This window comes from Hyposmocoma kahamanoa, unplaced genomic scaffold (genome assembly GCF_003589595.1).
Source record: "Hyposmocoma kahamanoa isolate Upper Pololo Valley unplaced genomic scaffold, ASM358959v1 65, whole genome shotgun sequence".
NCBI classification, from domain to species: Eukaryota; Metazoa; Arthropoda; class Insecta; order Lepidoptera; family Cosmopterigidae; genus Hyposmocoma; species Hyposmocoma kahamanoa.
In genome coordinates, this window is record NW_020653853.1 from 9,424,569 (window position 1) to 9,451,835 (window position 27,267).

General features: G+C 34.2%; 1 protein-coding gene across 1 annotated transcript in view; it reads right to left on the reverse strand.

Moving 5' to 3' along the window:
• Nucleotides 1–27,267, reverse strand: part of LOC113231517 (dual 3',5'-cyclic-AMP and -GMP phosphodiesterase 11-like) — a 105,633-nt gene that overhangs the window by 26,454 nt on the left and 51,912 nt on the right. Inside the window, exons 4-5 of the mRNA XM_026465842.1 lie at nt 20,841–20,948; nt 18,012–18,260 (exon numbers count right to left, since the gene is read on the reverse strand). Of these exons, the coding sequence (XP_026321627.1) occupies nt 18,012–18,260; nt 20,841–20,948 (357 nt within the window). The remainder of the gene's footprint in view (nt 1–18,011; nt 18,261–20,840; nt 20,949–27,267) is intronic.

Consider the following 27,267-nt stretch of genomic DNA (forward strand, 5'->3'; position numbering starts at 1 on the left):
TTCGTCCTTCGGGACAGGCTAAGGCATCTTGTCTAATAAATGTAGGTTTGTAATTTTTTTCATAGTTTAATATTCTGACATTTTTTCGCGAAAAATCGTTATATCTTTACGGCGGCTATTTTGAACCTCTTTAATAAAAGAAAACTCGTTGTTTGTCTCCAAATTCTTTTCTCCAAGGATAAAGGCAAAGGTCAAAAAATTAAAACCATACAGTCAAGTGTGGGTGAAATTTTCTTTTGCTACTTTTAAGTAGATAAGCATACATACATCAAGGCTTCAGTCCATTATATTTTACAGGCATCGTGGCTTAAGAAAACTCGTTAGGTGAAAAACATCTATGTGTCTATCTATTCTAGATCTAGGCTTTTTAAAATTTATTTCATGACTTTGGATTTAAGATTCATAGTCGAAGTATAAGAGATGTTTTATTATGTCTCTGTGTTGCCATTGAAAGAACCATTTCTACTAAATATCTGTCAAACTTTTGCTAATATATATAATTTTGATGTATATATATATGCATATATAAATTGTATAAAGGTAATAAATGCGAAACTTACACGAACTTGAATTAGAAATAAATGCTAATGTTATGCTACAGAACCGCCAGACCTTGCCAATTTAGATGTAAATGTACTTTATGAGTACAATATTCGTGAGCTCTAAAGTTTTATGATAAGACAGCCATAACAGTACGTAAGTGTAAGATCATATTTCGTAAACCACCTGGTAATTTGAATTGATGGTAATTTAAATTGTTGTAAAAGAACAGAAACAAGAAAATAAGAATATTTTCACACTAAAGTTGTGTATATATAGAGTTCAGGCAACACAAAACAATACTCACAAGGTTATTGTCCTAATAAAACATTAAGTGTCTGAAAATGGAGACCGACAAGTTGGCTCTTGGGGGAATTAGGTACAGTATTACAAAATTATATTTGCGGGCAATACTGACAAATGTTGCATTGGCATGCAGTAAAAAACCATAAAACTATACATGTTAATATTTAGGTAAAAGAATCTTATATTTTTTGAGTTACAGAGATTAAGCATTTTTTGTAAAAGAATAAGTGTGCATTTGGCCTCTGTCTCACGTGATGGAAAGTGACTATGAGGTAGACAACGAAGCATGCACGCCTAAATAATTTACGCCTATATATATAAACGCCTATTCACTCTCGCCTTGAAAAGGCCCAAATTATAGCGTTCAGGGAATGTACTTGGTGCACATCAATTCAATGCTAAATTTAACGCCTCAATTTCTGTAGATATCAAATATGGTAATGATAAATGATAACTGTGTATGAATACACAGTTTTAATTATCAGTCATTCTGATTAACAAAGTATCATACTAGTATGGAAGTCAGGGCCATATGACGACGTGTAACCACTTTATTTCATCAATAAATATTATAAAGACTACTAACATACATATTTTTAATTCTTATGTTAATTTATGAAAGTTCCTCGAATAAAAACAAATGTTAGTTTCATAAGCTTTCAAGAGGATTTAAAACTGAAGAAAATAAACGGTTTGGTTGAGCATTTGTTCCCTGTGCAAGATAACTTTGTCGTAGATATTATTAGAAAATACAACGTAGCAAAGATCTCATGGAATATTACCAGTACACAAAGGAATCGCATGTGATAACTGACCATAAAGTCGTCATTCCTTTTACGGTCTTCTGAAGTACTGAAGCTCATGCGTAATACTTAATAACTATGGGGAAATTGTGATCAAAGTAATAAAACTAACAAGGAATAGTAAAATTGTGTCAATTGACTAGATATTGTGGACAGAGATAGACACTGACACAGACACTTTTCGAAAGAGATTTTCCAACAAATTGTTATTGTCAGCCCAAATAAGAATAAAAACAATTAGTTCCCGAGGAAGACTTAGCGTTTTATATTTAAATAAATATCTATTTCTAAAAGAACAAACGGTGCGATTTCTCTTCTTGTTTATTTATATTTAAGTCCTCAATTAAAAGACCTTTGTTTTAAGCTTTTTATTCAAGACCATGAACTCCTTGACAAACCTAAACTACTATTAAAAGTACTAAAACACAGACTATTAAAATTTTCTAAAAATTCTCCACGCGTAGTTCAGTCTTTTGCGTCGCTATTACGTATAATTATCATCTCAAGATACTATTTTTCCGGATTTAAAACGCGTATATTTGTTTTTTCACACAAACCGACGTTTCGGGCCCTTTACAAGTCCCATGGTCACGGTTCACTGTCAATAGTGACCATGGTACTTGTAAAGGACCCGAAACGTCGGTTTATTTGAAAAAAAAATATACACGCGATTTAAATCCGGAATAATAGTTTCATTGCCTATGTGTAACAATCGCGAAAAAATATTTTAAATTTTAATATTGTTACATTAATAATACGAAATAATTAATTATATTTTGTATACTATTCATTATGTAAGAATACAAGATACAACAAAAAAGTATGTAATTATAATAAAATAAATATTGATAAAAATCCGGATAAGCGCGTTATAAACAAAACAATGCAAACTGAACATAACTGGTTCTTGTACGTAAATATTTTAACTACAAATTGTACTGGTAAAATAATTATTCTTTTTTTTCTTTTTTTTTTCATTAATGCAATAATGATTGATTTCAATGAGAAATCATATGAAAATTCTCTATAAAGTTTATTGTGGGACGCGACACAACGTATTGCAGATGAAAATCATCAGCGTTCCAACCACAAATTGTTAAAGCTAATTAATTACATTGGATATCAGCTAAATAATAATCGAAACAGAAGACAACGAAAAATCCCTAAATGATACCTTTACTTGTCCACCATCGCGGATAAAGTCTAATAAGTCAATAATTATGTATGAAAGCGGTGTGTAGAAGAGCTGTTTTTCAATAATTAACGGGTTTAAATGTGAGAAAAAAAAAGTAACTTTCAAATGGCTGCTAAGCTAAGCTGCCTTTTTTAAACCTTTTATTAAGAGAAGTACAAACGTACCACTTTCCTTTTAATGAAAAGAAGTGACGGAACGAACAAATCGTGGACCTGGTGGTAAGCGACACGCCTATCCATAATAATTGCAGTGCCATTCTAAAGCTTTAAATAGCAAAGACCTAAGGGCACTATCACTGCCCCCGCTAACTTAGAAGGTTCCTGTGCTTTGACCTTCTTGTATACCATAAGGATCGGTAGAGAGTCACTATAACCAAAACTAATCTAGAAAGATATGGACCTGCCCCCACTACAGGCCAACATTTTCACCAGCAATCTTACCTTTCAAACACCTTACTTTTCAAAACAGGAACGCAGTAATGCTCACATTACCGTTTGGCGGCAGAAAAAAGAAGAAAGGTTAGTACTTCTCTGGATAAACCCTTTCCTGAGAGCATTACTTTGCTTTACTATTAAATTGCATGTTAGAAGCTCTATTTCTAAATGCATTGGTTGATTTTTAAAGTCATTCGGCGGACGGAACATTCAACAAAAAACTATATCTAAACTTATCCTAGCGCCGCACCTACCGAAAACAAGCCATCTTCCAATACATTTAATTTATCATAGATTAGAACTTGTTTAACAGAGTAATGATGTCTGATTGGTAGACATTGCTAAGCGCCTAAAATAACAACTTTGAATTTCGGAAGTTAACGTTGCGAACGTCAAAATCCTTATATTTGTTTAATAAACTTGCCACCAGACGACACATTTGCGACATTTAAGCTAAGAAAACCACAAAACAAATATTAGGAAAGCATTATTAACTTAGCTACAACATTCTGAAACTCAAATCAAAGATTACGTAACCTTACGTAACTATGAATTCTTCTTAGCTTTTTAGGAAGTGGTAGTAAGCATCCTCGCAGCATGTGGCCTACGGGCCGTTTGCGGTCCGCCGAGCTTGTATGCACAGCCGTAAATACTAAACTACAATTTTGTAAGTTATTTAAATCTTGAGTCAGATGTATTTAGGTTTTGAGTTTTATTTATTACACGGGTTATAAAAACCAGTCGCCTTATTACTAATTTGAAATAGATGACCTAAAAAACGTCAATCAAACATGTTGCGGTCCGTATAGGTAACAGCAAAAATATTTATACGTATAGCCCTAGGGAAAATGTTGACTACAGCTGGACTAAAGGACTATGAGAGAAATAATAATAACAATTATCAATCATCTGTTTAGGCCTCGTGACATTACAGTTCACAGACTTATAATCACATAATATATGCAATTATAAATTCGGATTGTCGTTGTGATAGGCAATAACAGCCAAATTGGGTACAATCTCACTTGTGTCGAAAATAAATTACCGCCATTTTTTCGCAACGATATCGATTTCGGAACCTAGTCACAAATCCGTGATATATAGATCCGAGATACATGATTCTTGGGGTCCAATGGCTGATTTAATTCTGACATTGACGCATTAAGCCGTCAACGAACGTCGTTATTCCTTACGACTTAATTTATTGCAATAGAAAAAAGGGCATCTACATACATTTTATTTCACGCCCTTTTCCCATCGGATTGGACGGAGGCAACAGTCTTCCACTCGCTACGACCAACACGCATCGTTAAGGGTACACTTGTTCTGGTCTTTCTTTAAGACGTCCTCAATTTGGCCATGGTAAGTTCGCCTAAACAACGGTGATAGTCTAATGTTTTGACCTACCAGCTCTCAAACCGTGGGTGGGTTCGAGTTCAGACTTGCGGCTTAGTGAATTTTTCGGAATTGTGCGAAATTAAATTTTAAATTTACTATAAACTTTTCGGTCAAGGAAATGATTGTGAGGAAACCTGCACATGTAAGTGACAATAGAGCTCCTTGTGAAGAGTTCCTCCAGGGAAGTACCGCCACCTTACCCATTTCTTCCCTTTAAGCAGCGCTTACTGCGCTTTTAAAGCGATTTTTACGATTACTGCGCTCCGATTTTGAAGGGTAAGGGTGCTGATGAAATTACAGGCACAAGGGACTTGTCAACTTATATATCAGGGTCACAGGCGCAGTGGCAGTGCCCCTCAGATCGTCGGCGATTTAAAGCTCTGAGTGGCTGCAACTGTAGTGTAGACAGGCGTGTAGCTTACCACCAGGCACAGGACTTGTTCCTCTCGTCACTTGATGTTATAAAAAAAAACATGTCTTCAAAGCTATTTAATGACGTGTGTGAAATACACAATACGCATTGGGCCCGCGTGTGAACAACTTTACGCAACGCTTTAGACAATATCCTTAGGTGTATCGTTAATAGTAAATACCTAAACCATTTGATCTAGCAAAACAGTTTTTCTCGCTTTTCTTCCTATGACACGCCTTAAGGCGCTGAACAGAGATGATTGGCGATTACTCCACCGACAAGAGCCTAGCTCTTAAATAAATTAAATAATAAATAAGAATTTATTTTTCTATAAAATCTACAGTGGCGGTTACCATTTTCCATCTTCCTGACTGTTATTAGTTTAAAAAGCTAATCCATAAACAAAAGTTTTATACTAAAGGTTATTATTATACTGCTTCTGCGTACTTGGATGACGAAACTCCGTGATAGTGACACGTTTAGCTCTTGTAGGTAGTTTCGAAAGATGATTTAAACAAATATTGTGAATGATAAATATATTCAAATGTATAACCTTTGCAAAGAGCAACTCAGAGTTTCTTGCTCATTCTTCTCAGGGGAATCTGCCTTACGAATGAGCAGTAGAGTTTAATCAATATGACAATTCCAGTGTAACTTGCTTACCTATGAAATAAAAACGATTGGAATTTGAGTTTGGATTTAATCAAATTCTCTTCGACAAATATATTCTTCATCAAGTTCTATATTACAAAAATCTATACCTACTGATTATTATATTTTACTCTCTTTCATATTTTTTCATAAAATTACATGTTTCACGAGTTTCATAGCTAATAAATCTAACAATATTCCGACGACAGCATTTTGTAATAACACAGTCATTTCTCAAGCGCTATTTGACGATAATGTAAGAGCGTGCATGCATGCGATGATTGATGGCATAGAAGAAAAAAATAATATTGTTTCTACGAGGCGAAAACCCTCGTAAGTAGTACATTGGTGGATCTATGTTAACCTATTGTAGGGAACTTTAACTTTATTACCAATCCAAAAAATTGGATCTTATGAAATCGTCTGTGTAGTCAATTTTAAGAAGAGAAAGCAAGCTAGCAATATGACTACTAAGATAATATGAGAATCATTTACAATATAAAATAAATAAAATCATATTTATTTTACATTAAAAATACATTATAAAATACAAACAATTATAAAATATCAAATAATTCGTTCATAACTAATAAAGAAAATGAGAAAATAGGAAATAGAATAGAAAAAAAATAAAACAAATAAGGAAACAAAAAAAGCATGTCAAATAGGTCCATGACTCAGTATTTGAGGACAATGCTTATTACCCTCGCTGATATTCTGCCATGGCCTGTCACAGAAATAAACACCACAATTTAAAAAAAAGAAATTAGTTTCAAATACAAACAGAATCAGACAGTAAATAAATTAAATTAAATTAAGACACATACAACATTCACACATGAAAATAATCAACTTGAATAATAAGAACATTAACAGTAAATTTAAATTGCACAATACCAAATATACACAATATGACAAAACAAAAAAATATGACTACTGCGTTAAGATGAAAAAATCATTTACAATAATAAATTGTCAACCAGTCACACCAATTGCCTGGTCCCAAACTAGAGAGTTTCCTATACTATGAGTACTAGAGCAACGGGATTCACCCAGAGCAACCAGACTAGAAACAATTTAGAAAAGTTCTTTTCCCAAATTAGGCCTGCCGAGAATCGAACCCGAGACCTTCGAATAGCGCCCACAGTGTAGACCGTTGAGCCACCAAAGTCGTCAAAAGTACAAGCAAAAGTTATTTTAAAATGTGTGCAGACATATAATAATATTAGACTTAAGTAAGTAAAATAAACCTATACAAGCTGGTAAATAAAAATAATTTCTATAACAAACGAAATATTTAACAAAAAAATATGACGAAAAATATCGTTACATACTGTTTATCATTCATGACATATTTAATTTGTAAATTTGTAACTTGTGACATACTGTAGAGGTCAACAATTTTTTTTTAAATAGACATGTGTGCATATTATTTATTACATACGAAATATGTTTGTACTGGTACTGTTTTTTTCTTACATTTTCTGTTATACCATGTTTATACAAATTTTCGATAATACCCATTACGTAGTACACATTAAGTGGATTAAATACAACAAAATGTTCGTCTTACACATCGACTGTGGTCTTACATAACGGAAATACTGAAGCAACGAAAAACAAATTGTACTCAAGGTCAAGATTGTATTAGAAGCCATTTCTTTCGATACATTCTGAATCTAGTACATACGTTAACTATGAATGAGACATACATTTAGCATCTATGTCAGTATTTTTACGATAACTCTGACATAGAGATTCGGTACTATTGGCAGGGTGCCAACGAGGCGAAACAAAGCTGAATATTATTCTCAAAGAGAATCTTACAAGGAGAATGGTGCCAAAAGTTAATAAACATTAGCGTTATCACGTATTGTATAGTACCAGTCACTTGATAAAGAGGTACGTTGTAAAAAAAATTGTTACGCAATTATTCAATTTTATTCGTTTTTACTGCAAAATATTAGTAGTGCTTAATGTAACTTGCTTATAATAACATAAATTGCTCGTGAAATTACAGGCTCTTGGAAATAATACTTATGTCTCAGGGCGCAGTGGCACTGCCCCTCAAATCTTTGTGATCTAAAGCTCTGAGTGGCACAGCAACTGTTATGGACAGGCGTGTAGCTTACCATCAGGCGCACGATTTGTTCGTACCGTAGTTTAGTATTATAAAAAAAAATTCAAAGTTACGATCTGCCCACAAAAATGCCATAGATCCAATATTACGTTGTTACAGGGTGAACATTGGAAGGAATTTTTTATCCACAATACCCACATCTATTGAATAGTTACTACAACATTAGAAAATTTACATTTTTATAAAAAAAAACAGACCTCAATAATTTGTGGAATTACATAACGCACTGTTAATACAATAATGTATTAACACAAAAAATGTTTTTTTTTTCAGAATCGAAGAAAAACGAATTACTCACTTGCCGCGAAATATTGTTAAAATTTATGTATAGTTTAAAGTTTATTACAGACATCTAAACAATTTCCTACCTCCGAAATATTATATTTAAAAATAAAAGGGGAAAATAATTTCATTTTTTTAGTAACTTGTTTAGTCCAGAAATAACTCACAAAAAAAAATTGTATTAAATAGATATATTTTAATTGTTTCTTGCAAAATAAAAACGACGGTTTTATTGACTTGAAGAGAATTAAATTTTACATTCAGCTGTAGTATAATCTTGAATTTCACTTATTTTGAGTTACAATACTATTGTAATAGTGCGATATATTTGACAAGATTGAAATCAGTTAACGGAAAGTCAGAGGAATCCAATAAACAAAAAAAAAAAAAAATTATCCTCAATTTGCCACCCTTAAAGGTGGAACATTTTCTTTAAATTTGAATGGGACCACTACTGAGGTACACCCTTTTTCTATAAATTTGAATGCGACCACTACTGAGGTACACCCTTTCCAAAAAAAATCGAAATTGGTACACAAATGTCGGAGTTATCGCGTAACATACATACAACAAAATAAGAAAGATACAGTCGAATTGAGAACCTCCACCTTTTTTGAAGTCGGTTAAAAAATCATGTATTTGCTAGTAAGGCTAGTGTAATGTAAAATAAGAAAGAATTAAATGAGTGATTTCAATTTATAGTGTACAGACGAAAGATTAATAACATTTTTGTAATAAATACATATATACTCGTAGAAATAAAATAAAATTTTGTTTTCATGTCACAATACAAACAGAGAACACTCGTGAAAACCCTTTTATTTGGATAGTCTGATAACTCTATCTAACCAATTTGTGATTCATGCCCATATCAAAGTAAATTAATATTACGTCTGCATTCTCAAATAAAACCATCCTTTAAAAATGACTGTTGAAATGAAGACCATAAGTAAAATGTATTTTGTGTGTGATAGTCATTTCGAGATAAAGAAGTTTTCACTTTTATACAACATTTAGTAGCAGTAGAGCTCCTTGTGAAAGAGTTCGTCCAGGTAAGTACAGCCACGTTACCTATTTGTGCCGCCATGCTGTAATGTGAGCATTACTGCGTTCCGGTTTTGAAGGGTAAGGGTGCTGGTGAAATTACAGGCACTTGTGTCTAAGGGTCGTATTCCAGAACTCTACTCAATACTCAAGTCAGGATTTGAGCAGACTTGAGTATGATTTTAAGCACTGGAAATATGACCCTAATGGCAAGGCCTTGAGTATGATTTTCAGTGCTCACTGCAATACTCATGTCCTGACTTGAGTATTGAGTAGAGTTTTGGAATACGACCCTTAGTGACTAATTTAAATTTTGTAACACTTCCTTTGAAAAGGTGATTTACAGCTCGCTCTTTGTGATCTAAAAATATATTCCTTCAAGTAACAATTTGCCCGAGACACTGGATTTTAAGACGCCTGAAAGTCTATTACAAATACTCGACAGTGGAGGTTGAAGAGCTTTTCACTATTTCATTGTGATTTCAGCTTTGCTGACATTATCTATCAAACGGTATCATCGCTTGTTCAATTTGTAACAACTTTTCTTCAAATTGCTATTTGACAATGGCATGTACCTATTAAAATGATCATTTTAAATTTGCAAAAGCCGCAAAGGTTGAAAGTCTAAATGGTCATATTTTTTAATGATTGATCCTTTTTTTTCTGAGACATAAATTAAATCAATGTATATGTTAATCTGTTCTGACCTAATGTTTGATTTGTATAAATTAACTTTGATAGTTTCATGTTGAGCCCCAAAACTAAGACAAATGAGCATTATAATTCGTGAAACCATGTTCGGAAACCCAAGCAAATTTGCTTTCTTTTGCATATACTAACCTTTATTTTCCGGAGGAAAAATGCATCATGGATACCACCGCGCCTCCCCGTGACGCGGTGGTAATGTGAGTCTCTTACACACTAAAAACAAACGGGTTCTCACACCCCGCGTGAGACGGGGCTGTGGCCACGTGGTTTACGATCCACGGCCACGTCTGCGGTTGTCCGCCACCGCGGACTCACCCCTGGGGGATCACCATTCCCCCTCCATTGTTAGTGACATGCCGGGCATACTTGGTACACCAACCACCCCATGAACCCTTAAGTAATGGGTGATAAAAGCGCCTGGTTTTTTACTCCCAGGTTTCACTCTCAGGGCAGCAGTTGGGCGGCCGCCTGCGCCCTAAGCATATACTAACCTAACCTAACCTACTGAATGGAGGGCGCAACCAAGATTTGACCTATAAGACAAAAGAGGATCAAATAATTTTTTTGGCTCTCAAATATTAATTTAGTATACTTGAACATAATGATAGTGTTACCTTGAATGCAGTTCATTTATAATTTATACGTATAACACCTAATAAAGACGGGAAAGTTAATATATATATCCGAAACATAAAAAAAATATCGTTTATTTAAAAAATTGCACATTTACAATATATGAAATCAAATATATCTTTGAGGATCAAATAATATTGTCTCTTTGACAACGCCTTTCAAACTGAACAAAGTACAGTATTAAAATAAATATCATTGCATTGTAAAGAAATAACATTTAAATGCTTTGAAATGTTAACTATTTTACCATGATATGATCTTACGTTATTCTCCCGATGTTGCCTTGATCGTACCAAAAAGAAACGTGCAACCGACTCAAACTTAGTGCATGTAGGTATATAATGCGTTTTCTGATCGGTTCAAGTCTATATCGCGTTGATAAGTGTGGTGATTCCTTAAAAAACAGTAACTAGTGATAACCATTCAGTAAATTACCATTTAAACCTCTATTTATAATATAGAGACACCTTTTCATTAGTTTAGAGTGTAGAGGCAGACCCCGTAAACTAATGAAAAGGTTCCATCATTTTCATAAGCTTGGTAATATTAAAGCCACATGTGATCATACGTCAAAAGTCCTTTGTACATGAAAATCATTAAAAAAAATTATGTACATGTGAAATATATCTCCTATTCAAGCATAAAAAAGTTATCAACTAATTTCGTTCATAAAACTTCTCTCCCTGTAACTTATCATTTCACGTTTTATATTACAACAAGGGTGCCATTTTTGCTATCGATTACACTTTACCGGTCAATCGGACATTTGTATATGGTAACCAAACATTTTTTTCTCGAGTTTCAATTTTTTTATTGCTACAATTGGATTAGATGAAATCAAACTATACTTACGATTCTGTCAATAGTGTATATGTAATTAAGTCATGGAAGAGCAGATGCGATGCGAATGAGAGATAAATTTCAATCAGCGTTGAACCGGTAGCAATACTAGCGATGGCGCCGGCGCAGGGACCCCGGGCGGTATCTCAATCATAATTACCTGCTAGAGGTGTGCCGATTGCCCGATACGACACAGGCGTTGCCGTTTTTAACTCTTGCTTCTCGCGGGAGTTTTATACTCGTATATTATACAGAGATTTTCAAAGATAAACCAACGCAAAGTGTCACAACTAATTGCAAAAACGTGTTTCTATAGACAATGGAATAAACGTTTCATGTTTGCAAAACATATCGACTAAATTGTAGTCATATTTATTTTGGAATTCACATCCCATCCCTTTTCCCAACATCGAGGAATCAAGGGTAGTTTCGTCAATACGAACTCGTATGACTCGTATTAATGACACGAGTGTGGGAGTGAATCGTTGTAATATTATAGAAACTGACCAAAAGTAATAGAATAATGCTTCGTATAAATCCTACATACATAGTACAGGGTTATTTGCAAAATATTAACGACCTCGCTGGACTATATTACTAACATCGTAAACAAAAACGAAAGTCGTTGAAAAACCAAATACAAAGACACGACGCAAGCACATAGAAAAATTCGTGAGGTCCGTTGGTTCGTTCCGTGGCTTAGTTGGTATAGCGTCTGGCACGGTATGCAAGAAGACGTCGGTTCGAATCCGACCGGATCGAAGGAATTTTTTCTGAGTGTTCGATCTTTGTATTAATAATTATAACAAACTAGTGGAGTAATTTCACAAAAAATAATTGAATATCAATTCAATAAAAATTTAATTAAAAACGAATGACTTTTTACAATACATAATAAATTTACCAGAAAGAAACTTATAAGGTTTTGTTTTGTACTATCTGATGCTTTTTAGATCTGAATTTTTAGCAACGCCTTCCGTGCTATTCGTAAAAGTTTGGTGGTGGGTGCTTTTGCGGCAGGTGCGTTCTTTTGCTACCGCACAGAGTTATCACCATTCATCTATAAATATATTTATTTTTGTACGAAAGTAAAATCTGATGAATTGTTAGAAATCATGGAACAAAAGTTGTTGTTTATGTTAATAGTAATATAGTCCTGACAGGTTGTTAGTATTTTACAATTAACCTCGTAGGAATCCATTATCTATCAGTCAATATAGGTTGTGCGGATTGAAGGATATTCAAAATACACATTTTTATACAAACGAGGGGGTTACTAAATAGATTCAGGCGTTACTTTGCGGAAGTCCATGTTAATAAAAATGGAAGTGAATTAATTTGCTATTCCGCGAACCTAGTGATGGTTAATTCGTGCAAAATAGCTGCGCTTGTATTGGATATTTCTTTTTTTTTAATGAAGATTGTTCGATACGTGTCTGATATATTTTTGGTGGTGGTGTCGGTGACTGTAGATGCGCTTGTGTTATTTATTTTATTAATTTTATGCGGAGGTAGGGTGGGAAAATTAACTGCATGAAAAAAATTCAATACAAGCGCAGCTATTTTGCACGATGTACCTTCACAGGGTTCGCAGAGTAACAAATAACTTTTTTTTTTTTTCATTTTTATTAACGAGTAATAACGATTACGTAACTTAGACTTTATGATGAATTCCGGACTAAATGACTGCATCATGTTCCAGTTTTCAAACTTGGTTACAAACTTGTGACGTCTTGTGATACAAGTAATAGACGTAAGCTTGAAACTTCTGTTGTTGATACTGTATGAGTAAAGGTAAAGAGATAAATAAATACGTCGAGAATACTACTAAAACTATAAATAGTTTCAATAAATAGTTTCAAACTTGACATTCATAAGTGACACATTACAAGTCCGTCACGTTTAGAGTAAGTCGGACAGTTGTATCCCTCAGCATTTTTTCTTTAGGTGTAATTTAGGATGTCAAAAAAGATAGCTTCTAAGTACTGCTGTATTACTAATCAATAATATTAGTAATACCTGCACACTTGAACATAAAGACAACATTTAGTAGCAATAGAGGTCATTGTGAAAAAGTTTGTCCAGGAAAGTACTGCCACCTTATCCCAATTCTGCCGCCAAGCGGTTCTTCTTAAAATGCCTCTCCACTACTGGAAGTTAGCCGTCAATATGGCAAATTTGTCCCTGTCCATGGCCAAACGAAACTGTTGTTCCGCGCTCGTGACTCCGATCCAGGGGGTCTACTCTCGATCTCCGTCCGAAACAATTACTGCCAAATAAGCAATACTTGACCAAATGAAAAGACGCGTGATGCGAATGAAGCTTCATACTTGATACTTGTCTTTTAATTTTGTCGAATATTACTTATTTGACAGTAATTGTTTCGGACGGATGTCGGACGGAGATCGAGAGTAGACCCCCTGTCCCTCATGTTGCGTAACCATGACTTTTTATGTCTTCCAACGCGTCTCTTGCCTTCAAGCGCGCCAACCGGTAATGAGCTTCAATTCTGCGTTCCGGTTTGGAAGAGTAAGGAGGCTGGTGAAATTACAGGCACATGCCACGGAAACGCATTTGGTATTACTTCGATGTTGCTTGTGGGAGTGTCTGGTTGTTTGCGGCTTGAATACCATAAAATGCACTTTATGTACGAAATTCTTATCTCAACTCTATTGCAGTGTCGATTATCACTAACTCATTCGCCGTCAGACGAGTTACGGCGAGCTACTTGAAATAGTGTCGAGTGAAATCCAATAAGTGTACACGGATTACATTCGTCCCTGAGGCGAGTGGAAAGAGCGCAGATAAATGTCGGCGAGATACAAGAATAATATTCCATATTGTCTGTATTCCTTGAAAGATATAGATATATTTAACGAACATACTCGTGGCTGCACACTGGGATAAGATAGAATTCAATTGGAACAAAGCATCTGGATTTGCCTAGATGATCGGATAAAAGGTAACCTTTATGGTGTTTCCACCGATCCACTAAGACGACTAATAGTAACACACCTATGCAACCTTCCTTATTATAACTAACATAATCGACTTTTTAGCGAAATTGAGTAATTGACTATCTGGAATCAGAGAAACGAGATCTACAATGCCCTTTTATCGTTTTTATTTTAATATCTTATTTCATTTCAGTTTTATTGTTAAGCATAATCAGCGTAATTGACATTATTAAAAAAAAACTTTAGGTGCCAGTATCTCAATATCTGTAAGTTTCAGGACAGTATGGACGCTTTGATAAATTAGATTTGAGAGATTAAAATAACTTTGTCATACATTGACTTACATTGGACGTCAGTCGTCGGGTCCGCGCTAAAAAGTGTCCGAACTTATAGGGCGTTAAAATCGTATGCAGAGCGTCATTCACGCTTTAGTCTTCGTTTGTTTCTTCTGACAGCGAAGCAAGCAAAGTTAGACAGTACTGCGATGACATTACAATTGAAATTCAACGTTTTAGCTTTTTCATATTCCTTTACATGTCACTACGTTTAAATAGGTTGACTTGGAACATTTTTTTCGTGGTTTTTGTATTAGACCCGTCGTCCATTTATTTGTAAGTCAATGTTGTCATTCGAGACAATAAACGATTGAAAATTATAATTAATTATAAAAAAAAATATAGTGTGCATATCTCTTAATGATTCAACCATAGCTGGTAACGACTAGGAACACGTTAAAAAAAACGCACCTGAGCCAAAATTAGAAATAAAATACATCGAAAATCTAAAATATTTAAAGCGAAAAAGCAACACATAAGGCATAAATTAAAAGAAACGTACACGTTATTAGCACAGTGATCATTTTCGTCCGAATGTCGACGTTGAAAAGTGACTATTTAAACGATTTTAATCTTAATCAAATATTATGTAGAGACGGATCTGTCAAGATCGGAACTGAAGTACCGGCGGGAATGTATTTTTAATTAAAGTTAATTTAGTTCTTTTTACTAAAAGGTTCTGGCTTTTTACAGTCATACATGTACAACACAATGTTAACAGAATCAACTCCAAATGTTCGGGCATGAAATGGCGAAGTACGGTCGGGTTGGATCAGGTTGTTTATTTAGGATCGCTTATATTACGATAAGCCTATTGGAATAAATTAACGCCGATGCGAAATGCTAACTTCGTGCGTAAATACTTGAATGGAAGCAAAATATTACTATTTCCTATATAAATATAGCACCTTCGATCGCTTTAATGTTTATTTCCAGCTTTATATCTGACTACGACTTAATTTTCTAACGTTTTTCGCGTTTTTTATACATAGGAAATTAAACTATTTTCGGATCTCAATCTTTTTTTTTTTCTAAATTATTTGTTTTTTAAACAAATCAATGTTTCGGGGCCTTTACTGGTCGTTACAGTCAGCTGTGACCATGAGAACCGTAAGGGGCCCGAAACGTTGGTTTGTTTGAAAAAAACAAATATACGCTGTTTAAGTCCGAAAAATAGTTTCCTTACCTAATTTTCTAACGACAAGTGAGTAGGTACCTGAACGCAAGGTAAAAGAAAAAACTGCTGTCTGTGCTATGTCTATATTATTTTGTAGAATATAATATGTAGAATAATTGTACAGAGTAACTTTATCTTTTGTTAGTATTATTTTCGTCTCATTGTTATTATTTTCATTTCATTATTGTCATTAATAATAAAATGAAAATTTTCATCAATAATTTCATCTTCAATTTGATGTTTGTTTGCGATTTGTATGTTTGATCGACCACGTAGAGCTGCCATGGCCGGGTAGTGTTGAAAATCAGACTTGAAATCATTGGAAACTGATTTAAATACTTTCCTGAGCTCGTATCCGTTTATTCTTATTTTGATTTAATTGTTTGTATTTTGTTTTTTTTATAATTATTTTTTTATTAATTATTTCTGTAAATTGTATAATAAACTTTTTTCATTTCTGTAAATTATTATTTTTTGGTATGTGTGTGAAAATAAATGAAACAAAATAATAATTGCAAGAAATAACATTGAAATGTTTAAATTAATAAAAAGCAGGTTACAATACCTTTAAATATTTATTATCAACAACCATTAACAATATCATGACGTAGTACTTCAACAAATTCCAATAAATTTTCGAAGGATTTTTTTTACAAAAGGTTTAATATGTATTAATAAACATTACGCGAATTTCTTAGTCATTTGCGAGACAAAAGCGCGTTTTCTATTTGAGGGATTCAAACAAAACATATGCAAATTTCCGTGTTAAGTCTGCAAACGAGGCTAAAGGCTTGACGCCTGTTTGAGAATCTATAGAAACTTCGTGCCGCTGAAGAATCGGCAAGCATATTCAAAGCTTAATGATGCTTTGTCGTAAACTCATACATAATAGATAACTCGCGAACAAAAAAAGAATACCTTTTTAATCTATGTACCCGCTTGCTAAGCTCAATAAAACTGAAATTGTATTACGGATTACACAAACGGAGTTTTGAGTACTGTTGCATCTTATAATACTACACATTACACGATTATACAAGAACTTCATTTTAAGATAAAACAGCTGGTGTACCAATCTTGCGCACCCGTCGCATATCTCGAATATCGTTTTAAAGAACCAGTGTTGCCAGATGGCTACAATTCTTAAATTTTTCGTAACCTTTGATCCTCACACGTACGTACGTAACTTTTGTTTTTAAGCAGTTTTTGTAACTTATTAGGATTTTATAAATTCAAGTATATTTGTTATTGTAAATCCTACATAGTTTACAAACGAACTCAAATAAGACAATAAATAAAACTAATTTTGGCTTCCACTAAGCAAAATCCGCAAGATAACTTTTTCGCATTTACAAAATGTACTTTCCCTAAGCAAGAAATAAGAAAAAAAAATTAAGTTTCATTTAACTTCTTGCTTAAATTTAGGCAAAGTTCGTTTTTAAATGAGAAAAACATGCTTTGCTCTACGTCTTTGCTTAATCAATGTCAAAGTTTTGTAAATCAAAGCCACCGGTGGCGCATACAAAATTAAGTCTACCAATTACTAGTAACAGCTTGATTTTTGTTAACCGCGCCTGCTTTTTTAGGATGTAAGCATATATAAATATACTACATCGTAAACACATTTTGTTCTAAATAAAAACAAAAATGTAACTTTTGCAAGCAATAACTTTTTTGAAAAAAGGAAAAACAACATCAAAAGTTGGTGGAATTAAGTTTGTGGAAAAAGCTCGTGCGCGAAACCGGATTCATCCCCTAGTTTGCCTCCCTTAGAGGTGGAATATTTTCTATAAATTTAAATTGGACCAATGCCGGAGGTACCCTCTTTCCAACAAAAAAGAATCATCAAAATCAGGTCACAAATCGCGTATAATCACATACAAAAATAAAAGAGAACAGTAGTAATATTTGGTTCAAGGGACTTGGTAACACTGAAGTTCAAAGTTCTCGCTTATTTTTTACGTAACTTCAGAAATAATTGTACTTGTGAGAATGGTGTCTAATAAATTAAGTGATAATAAAAAAAAGATAAAAAAAGAATGTATAAAAGGCATTCTAGCCGAGAATATCTGACACTATACGCTATAAATAAGTTGTAAACAACCAAGCCATGTGGATGTAATTAGTAATTTTGAAATACTTGAATATTTTCTAACCTGCACCCGCTGACACCGTATAAGACTCTGCGTGTGTGTTAATATCCTGAGCACCATGAGCTCTATGGTGCTCTGCTCCTCGAACACCATCCGCGCCAAATCCAGCAGCACCTGATTCCTCTTCACTTCCAATTGGGACCTTTCGTATAGCTGCGCGTTCCGGAGTCCAATGCCGCAGAATTGAAGATATGCCGAAAATACTTTCTCGTCATTTGGTGTGAAAGCACCGTCGTTCAGTTTGTTTATCACCTACAAATGTATGACATATTAGAAAGTTTATAAATATCGGTATCTTAGGTGATATAAAATCGCTTGCTTGATGATTGAGATACTACACTTAGGCGTTAACTTAAAAACTGGTTAGTTACAGACATCTAATTCCCCGAATGTCTAAATGGAACTATGGTGTATACAATATGCTGGATCTAAGTCAAAGTCGAATAATCGTTTATTCCACAGGTAAAATTTTTACACTTGAAAACGTCATTTTTTAAATTACTGCTCGTTCACTACGCTGACCTCCCTAGAACGAGCAAGAACCTCAAGGGATTGCTCTTTTCAAATAATCTTAAATGCTATGGAATACACTTTGAATCATAATTGTGTGGAATATCCACTCGTGTTGTCTTTCCATACATCTATGTCTAACACATACTCTTTAATTTTGTAATATGACGTTTCAATTAAAATATGTACTTTTAATGTTAGTTTTAAACTTGGGAAATGATAACCTTAATATATGCTACGGAATCTTATTTTAAAAACGTATACCGTTCCCCATAAGTAATTCAACAGATTCTCCTGCATTTGTCAGCAAGTTCAGGTCCACAATTCCTAGACCAATAAATTATACCTTCTAAAACTCGTGTCTACGGAACTAATCTTGCTATCTCTACTCCTATAAGTAGAAGTTGTTAAAACTTATAATCATTTTCACAAAATACTTGATTTGAATATTTTTAATCATTCCCTGTCCAGTTTCAAAAGTTAAAACATTCATGTTTACCAAAAATGTAAATAAAATAGAAATAAATTTATAGGTATTAATTAATCATATAATATTATATTACATTAATTTTTAACCTATTGATATATAAAATTGACAGCATAAACCTCATGCTGTGGTATTTTGATTGTAAGTTATTAGCTATACTCTGTTTATGTATTGCGTTGGCTATTCATTCTAAATAAATAAAATAAAAATAAAGAGAGAGTTTAAGGCTATATTCCGTCTCGCTGGTTCTAGACCAGACGTTCGGGGAATTGGACGTGTAACAACTAGACGTCATGAACCAAATCGCTTAAAAATACAAATCCATCCACAGCATAAAATATTTTGTCAGACGTAAATGTAATCGTTTTTCAGACTAAAAATTTCTAGTGCGGTGCAATAAAGGAGCTTCCCCGCGATGACATACGAATCGTTTTCCTAGTGTGGGCTACAATCGGCGAATACCTTACGCCGATTGGCAAATGCTTTCACCAGAATGGCAAACATTTATCCTGTGCACAGTTCACCATGGCGGTTACTTGTGGCGCGATCAGTGTGGCTCTGGACCGTAATAACATAGTGTATGCCATAGAAAAACTACTATTAGTGTACCTTATTGTAGTGTAACTTTTAAATAGCTGTTCCTTAGCACTATGAGCGACTAAAGCATCCTTATACATAATACCTATTATGTATAATTAATAATAAATATAATTATTAATACAAAGATCGAACACTACAAAAAAAATCCTTCAATCCGGCCGAATTCGAACCGACGCGCGACCACGTCTCCTAGCAAACCGTGGCAGAGGCTATGCCAAGTATACTACGCAGCTAAGACACTATGTTTAGTTGGCAAAGACTTTTTTTATAATATCTAGTGACGGGACGAACAAGTCGTGCACCTGATGGTAAGCTACACGCCTGCCCATAAAAGTTGCAATGCCACTCAGAGCTTTAAATCGCAAAGATTTGAGGGGCACTGCCACTGCGCCCGTATCATGTGCCTGTAATTTCACCAGCACCCTTACCCTTCAAAACCGGAACACAGTAATGCTGACATTACTGCTTGGCGGCAGAAATAGGTAAGGTGGCATTACTAACCTGGACGAACTCTTTCACACGGAGCTATACTGGCACAGTTTGCTAAGAGACGTCGGTTCGAATCCCGCCAGTGTTCGATCTTTTTATTAACAATTATAATAAATTAGTGGCGTAATTTCACAAAAAAATTGAATATAAATGCAATATAAATTTAATAATAAATATTCTAATATATATACAACTAGTAAAATCACATTAGACAAAATTGAAAATAAAATAAACCTATCAAGTAAAATTTCATCGGTTATTCACACTTGAAATAACAATTCATTTCCTCTTGAGCCCCGGGCACAAATAGGCATATTATTATGAAATAAGTTATAACGTTTTCACGAAGCAATTTTGTTTCAATTACTTTGGAATATTTATAAGTAAATACGGTAAAAGCTTCTAAACTTTTTAATTTTATTTATCATTTGTTAGTCACTAATTTCCCATTTCACGCAATGTTTCTGGCGAAGCTTTTTACAAATGTTGTAAACAAATTTAGATTAAGATTTGGATATCGTGATTTGAGGTTGCTAGCGTAAAAGTGGTGTAAACCACATAAAATTTGTATAATAAAGCACTAGTTTAATAATAATATTATATCATTTAAAGTAATATTTTAGAAAAAAAAACACATATGTTACAACACTTTTGCGATAACCTCATTTATGGGTAGTTTCTTATTTCTTCTTTTTAATCATGCTTCCGGATTGAAAAAAGAAACACAGAAATGTTAATCATCTCACCTGGGCGACACCGATAACTTCTCCGTTGATATCCTTAATTGGCATGCAGAGGAGAGACCTCGTTTTGTAGCCCGTCTGTTGATCAATGTCGTGGTTGAATCTTTCGTCCTGAAACAATAATATCCAACAATTATTACAACGCAACAGTCATTTCGGTCATTTTAACTAGATGTTAGTCTAAGCACGACAACAGTCCCACATGCGAGTACTTCAATTAAAAATTCAATTGACGTTAGCACTCAACTAGACTGTCAAAGAGACACAACACCCGGTTCACTTGTAGTTTACAGCGTTCATTAACAGAATGTCTAATTGAGAGGCGACCATTTCGCTCATGCGTACTAGTAAATGAGGGTACAGACCCACAGCGCAATCAGACCTGGAAGGTAGAGTGCACACCGCAGACTTCGACTGTTGCCAGTGGGTATGTATTTCAAGCTTATTTAACACGATTGTAAAGATAATAAAGATAATGATATATTTATTAGATTATAACTTAATCTAATACAAGTAAAGCAAATGTAAAGGAAGCTATTTTAAGAATAAACAATAAAAAAGGAATCTTAATTATTATACAATCTTCACAAAGCTACATGATTACTCGTAAATCTTAGAACATAATAGTGTAGTTGCAATGGGTACACTAAGTAAATGAGTACCTGTATTCTAGACATCTGTTTGTGTATACTTTCGTTTTACTAAAGTTTATTGCTACATTTATTATAACTTATAGCAAGCCTTCTGTATCATCATAAGTCTTATGCTTAAGCCAGAATTTGATGGTCTTTTTACATTCTACCTTACTATAACATGAGCATGTGGTTTGGGTTTCAGGCAAGGAATTGACTATAGTTGTTTGGACAGAGTAACTTCATATAGAGATATATTACGTTTACGATCACGCAAACGCCCGGTGTAGATACATTATAATGAAACGTGGATTCAAACCAATGTCTTTTAGCAAACAGTGGCGGACGCTATGTCAACTAAGCCACGATACGAATCAGCGGACCTTACGAATTATTGTATGTGTTTGTTGCAGATGTTTTGTTCTGGTTTTTCAATGACTTTTCCCGTAGCGCCATCTCGGTAAGAAATCTATTTCTTCACTATTGTAATTTGTTTACGTCCAAAATTTTGGCAATATGCGAGTCTACGGGTACATTTATTTGTACATGTAAAATTGTTAACACCGTATTGAATTCCAAGAATTCATATTCGAAAGGTACTGCGTAGTAAATTAGTGGCCGAAAAAATATAAAAGGCGAATATGAACACTTCCGAAGAAAATGTATGCAAGCATATGGAATCGCGCCAAAAGCGGGGTTGTATAAAACTGTACCAGGCGCCGACTATACATAACTGGCGTCTGTCAACTGCCTAGGCTTAAACCGAGCTTACATTCCACAAATTGGATTAGCTCAAGCCAGTACAGGTCGGAGATTTCGAATTTCGAAATACAAAACATTATTCACTCGAACCAATAGCTATTTCAGAAAGTGCATCGGATTGTCCAATAATGTGAAAGAGGCATTGAAAAATAAAACAGTACGTATAGCGTGACAAGTCCAGTTCTTTTATCGGCATCGCAGTCTTATACCGACAGACTGTAACGTAAAAACAATAGTGGAAATTTCCATTTAAACGTAATATGATGACGGAAGCTATCTGCAATTAAGTAGAATCTTATTAACACAAAACTCTCGCAAATCAAAGTGTGAAAATGCCCTTCATGAATATTTTATGCTGTTGAGATTAATCCCCTGAATAATCATAAAGTATTCACGAAACCAATACCGATTGGGACGATCCTCGTGGAATTTTTGAACGAAAACAGCTTTGTTGATTTTAAAACGAGAATAGCAGAATTCAACCCGATTTGGAACTGGTCATCGCATAAATCTGATTCGTACATTTTGAATCCCATACCGATTCCAGTCGGATGTAAATTGGAAGAAAAATAGTGTTGATATTAGGGAAAAATTTATATCTCTGTTGGAATCAAAATATTTTTTATTTAGGGCAAGTACAGATCTTATATATGACTGCCATAATATACGTACTACGTAAAGTACCATACTTTATAAGCAAAGCCTCAACATTCAAAACATAAATTAGGTTCAGTTACAGACGACCTCGGTGGCCTAATGTATTACACTTTGGGCGCTGGATGCGGACGTCTCGGGTTCCATTTCCGGTAGAATCAATTTGAGAAACGAACTTTTCTAAATTGGTTCTGATCTGGCTGTTTTGAGAAGTGCCCCAAAGTAAATTCCGTTGCTCTGGTACTCAAGGTACACGGAATTCCCTGGTTTGAGACCTGGCGATGGGTTTGGTTGTCTGGCACATTTTACGTAAAAATTTTATTCATAATTTTGTGTCACTTTTGTAAATGGAATGAATTGTAATGGTAATTCTTTTATAGTTTATTAGTTCACTTACAGTTATTACAATGTAACATACTATAAATTCAATTTGGTGAAGTTCTTATCTAAATTGCACAATTACTTATGAGTAAACACAGCTTGAACAACGTAAAATGTAAATTATATAGAATTTAAAAACAGCAACTTAAATGAAAAAAAAAAGAAAAAAGTGATACAAACAAAACCAATAAATACAAGTGAACAAGGGTCTCGGACAGCATCAAACTAGATGGCGGAAAAAAAATTAATTAAGGTTTAACATAATACTAATACGAAATTTGTGCAACGACTGCCAAAATATATCGCACACGTGACTGTGCTTATTATATAGTCTGCAGAGCCTTGGGATACAGGATTAAATCCCAGAAAGGTCTTAAGGAATGATGGCACTAAAGAAGCAATAGCAAAACCTAGGTATCTTGAGGGAATTTTGAAGCTATATTTAGCTAACAGTTGTGGACAGTCTATGTCGAGCGCAAAACCTTATAAAGAAATATTAAGTCCAATAATTTTCCCCTCTCTGCAAGCGATAACATTTTAAAATGCACAAGTCTATTAGAATACGACCCCAACTTTCTGGCTAACCCTCTGAGTACGCTAAGTGCCAGAGAAATCTATTTTGTATTCGCTCAAGCCTCAACATGTGATTCGCATAATGAGGGCGCCAAGCCGGGCTAGAATATTCCATTATACTGTGAAATAGGCTAATATAAAGAAGTATTTTTGTAGCAGGAGAGAGGGATACCGTTATGTTCCTTACGACAAAATCCAGGACTTTGGAAAACCTTTTCTATATGAGGTATGAACGTCAATTTGGTGTCAAGCAGCACACCCAGATCACTGATACTATCCACCTCCCGCAACAAATGTCCGTCAATTTTATAATTAGAATAAATATTATTTAGTTTTCTAGAACATTTTATGTGTGAGCATTTGTTAATATTAAGACCCATCTGATTAGTAGAACACCATTAATTGCAAATTATTAATGGTTTATACCTACAGTCAATTCGGGTAACTTTGAACGTTTTTCTAATAATTTCAAATTTAATTATGTTTCTTAACAATTACTTTATTAACTGAATAGTGTTCTTTTAAGCCCTTTTTTCGTTCTTATAGAAGGAATTTAGTAATTATTCAACAAAACTGTTCTAGATTTGCTCCAAAAGTAACATTCAAAGTTGCCTTGAATTTTGGGTAACTTTGAATAAGATTAGCCTTCGATATGGAAACCGTATATTTTCTAGATATTTTACAGTTTGTGTAAGATTATACGACATGTGCGTACATCCTGACAGTGCGTTCAAAAACGACATTTGACTTGGTATTGCCATAATAAAACGAGACGAACTAATTTAGTTGAAATGAAAAACTTGTTTATTTTTTAGATTTTTTTAATTAATGCGAATAAAAATGAAAATTTTCTGTTTAATAATAAATTCTACGCTTATTTAGCTATCAAACGAGATCAAAATGAATCACCTATAACAATTATTTTAGGCAAAGTAAATACATAACAAAAATCTATTCACCCCACTCCTTGAATAAAATGTAGTCATCAATATAAATACGGCCGCCTTTTCTAGATAGTTGTTGCTCTTTTATTATATTCACAATATCGGCTTTATTAACTTGACATGTCTCAACGTTAGAGGGCCAAGACCAACCTCCTAAAAAGCATTTTTGGAGCACTGAGACAGTAATTTCCAAAGGAGTAACTTTTAGAACTCTCCCTGGAAACAGACTGCCCTCTTCTCTAAAAATACAGTCAAACACATTCAAAGTTACCCAAATTTCTCTGTTTGGTAACGTCGTCAAAATCTAATTCGTTTTACGCGTAAATACAAAGCCAAATTAAATTATTCTTTATAAAAGCGATATATAAACCTCTACTTAAGTGTGGAAACTAAAACTTACCAGTCAATATTCAGATTTATATATTTAATTCCGATTCTAAAACTGAGCAACAAATCACACCAAACTACTTTCGCTAAGAAAAAACCGTGAAAGTTTAAAAAAATACAATTTAGCATTACTTTTTTCTTTCATAACTTTTGTTTAACAATTTTGTTCCGATTTACACAGTTTCAATACTAAAAATAAAAGATTACATAAAATAAATTTTTAAATCTTTTACGCAACTACGTTCAAAGTTACACCACGATTCAAAGTTACCCGAATTGACTGTAATTAAAGAGTAATTTTTTTATTTTAATATAAGTTGTAAAGTTAAAAAGCAATTAATTTGAAAGAAATGTTTTAATTGCGCGTTAAAAATAGTGCCTTATGAATTGAAACAAAACAAAAAAAAGAGAGAAAAAAAAAAGATATACAAATTACCTTTTCTGCGAACGTTTCTTTCGTAAATACCTTTTCTGGAATAGCTTTAATAAGAACAAGTAGTCGAACATACAGAACACATTAACGTACATTAAAATTTTCTAACTTTGAAAACAATTCCTAAAGCATTCCCGTGTATTTTGGAAGACGTAGAAACATGATTAATCGCGACCAGCACCCTATAAATACACAATCCGAAAAGATGTGTTTACAACACAAATTGCAAACGCTTTTAAGTTACGTACGGATGCGATTCAAAGGATTAAATATAGCTGAAATGGCTGGAATTGCCTTTCAACAACAAAGGAGTTCGTAATTGAAAACCACCGCAAGAGTAAATGCTTCGATTAAACTTGTCAGAGTCATGGACCGAATATTAAAGGGAACATATTGTTCAGTGCCGCACCCCGGTGGGTGTTATACGCAAAGCCGATCGTAAATAATGCAACGCAAGACATAAATCTAATGCAAATTCAACATGGTGTCTGATAAAAGGCAACTCAGGATAGTCCAGCAAAGTGATGTAATTGAAAAAAAAACATAATTTTTTTAATAATATTATTAACAAAAGTGGTATTGTATTAAATCTAAAAAAATACAATATGGCCTAGTCATATTTTTATTTTGATACTTTTAAAAAACCTACTCCAGAAAAAAAACCGTCTTTCCATATTGGTTTTTTCACAATTTCTTTTTCACCTGACAAAAAAACGGTTTTTTTACAACTAGTCCTGCATAACCTTACATAACGGTATTACAAGATCGTTGTGCTTATTGATTTTTGGGAATGTTTCTCGAAATAATCTTTCTGTGAATAAAATATAAAACACAAAAAAGCAGTCATCATTCTATTAAAGAGCCAGGATGTCGGTGTATCCACCTCTACTTCTCATGGTTCATAGTTAGCTCTTTGACCTCTTTATAGCATTTCTTTATAATACCAAGCGACAGGACGAACAAGTCGTGGGCCTGGTGGTAAGCGACACGCTTGCCCATAATAGTTGCAGTGCCACACAGAGCTTTAAATAGCAAAGATCTGCTGATCACTGCCACTACGCCCGTCACACTGAGACAAGTTGACAAGTTCCATGTGCCTGTATTTCACCAGCACCCTTATCCTTAAAAACAGGAACGCATTAATGCTCACAACATTATTTAGGTGTATCCATCCATCTTCGACCTCATCGTCACTTTCCAGGTGACATGGATCAAATGCGCATTTGTTTTTTTTTTTTCTATAAAATATAGGTGCGCATTTGACCTCCATCTCACCTATTGGAAAGTGACGATGAGGTCGACGATGGAGCATGCACACCTAAATAATGTCTATTCTCTCTCGCCTTGAAAAGGTCCAAGTTATAACGTTCAGGCAACAAGTCTGCAGGCAGGGAATTCCACTCCATAGCCGTTCGCCATATAAATGTGGAAGCGTAACGCTTCGTGCGAATCTTTGGAATATCTACAACATAGAGGTGGAACCAAAGCCTACGCCTAGTCCCCCGGTGATGGAAAGGGGAAGGCGGAATTAAATCGTGTAATTCCATCGCACACTCTCCGTGATATATCCTGTAAAATACCGATAAGCAGGCAACTTTACGGTGGTGTTCAAGGCTCTGCAGCTTCGCCTCCACTAATTCCGAGTCACCTATAAGCCTCTTGGC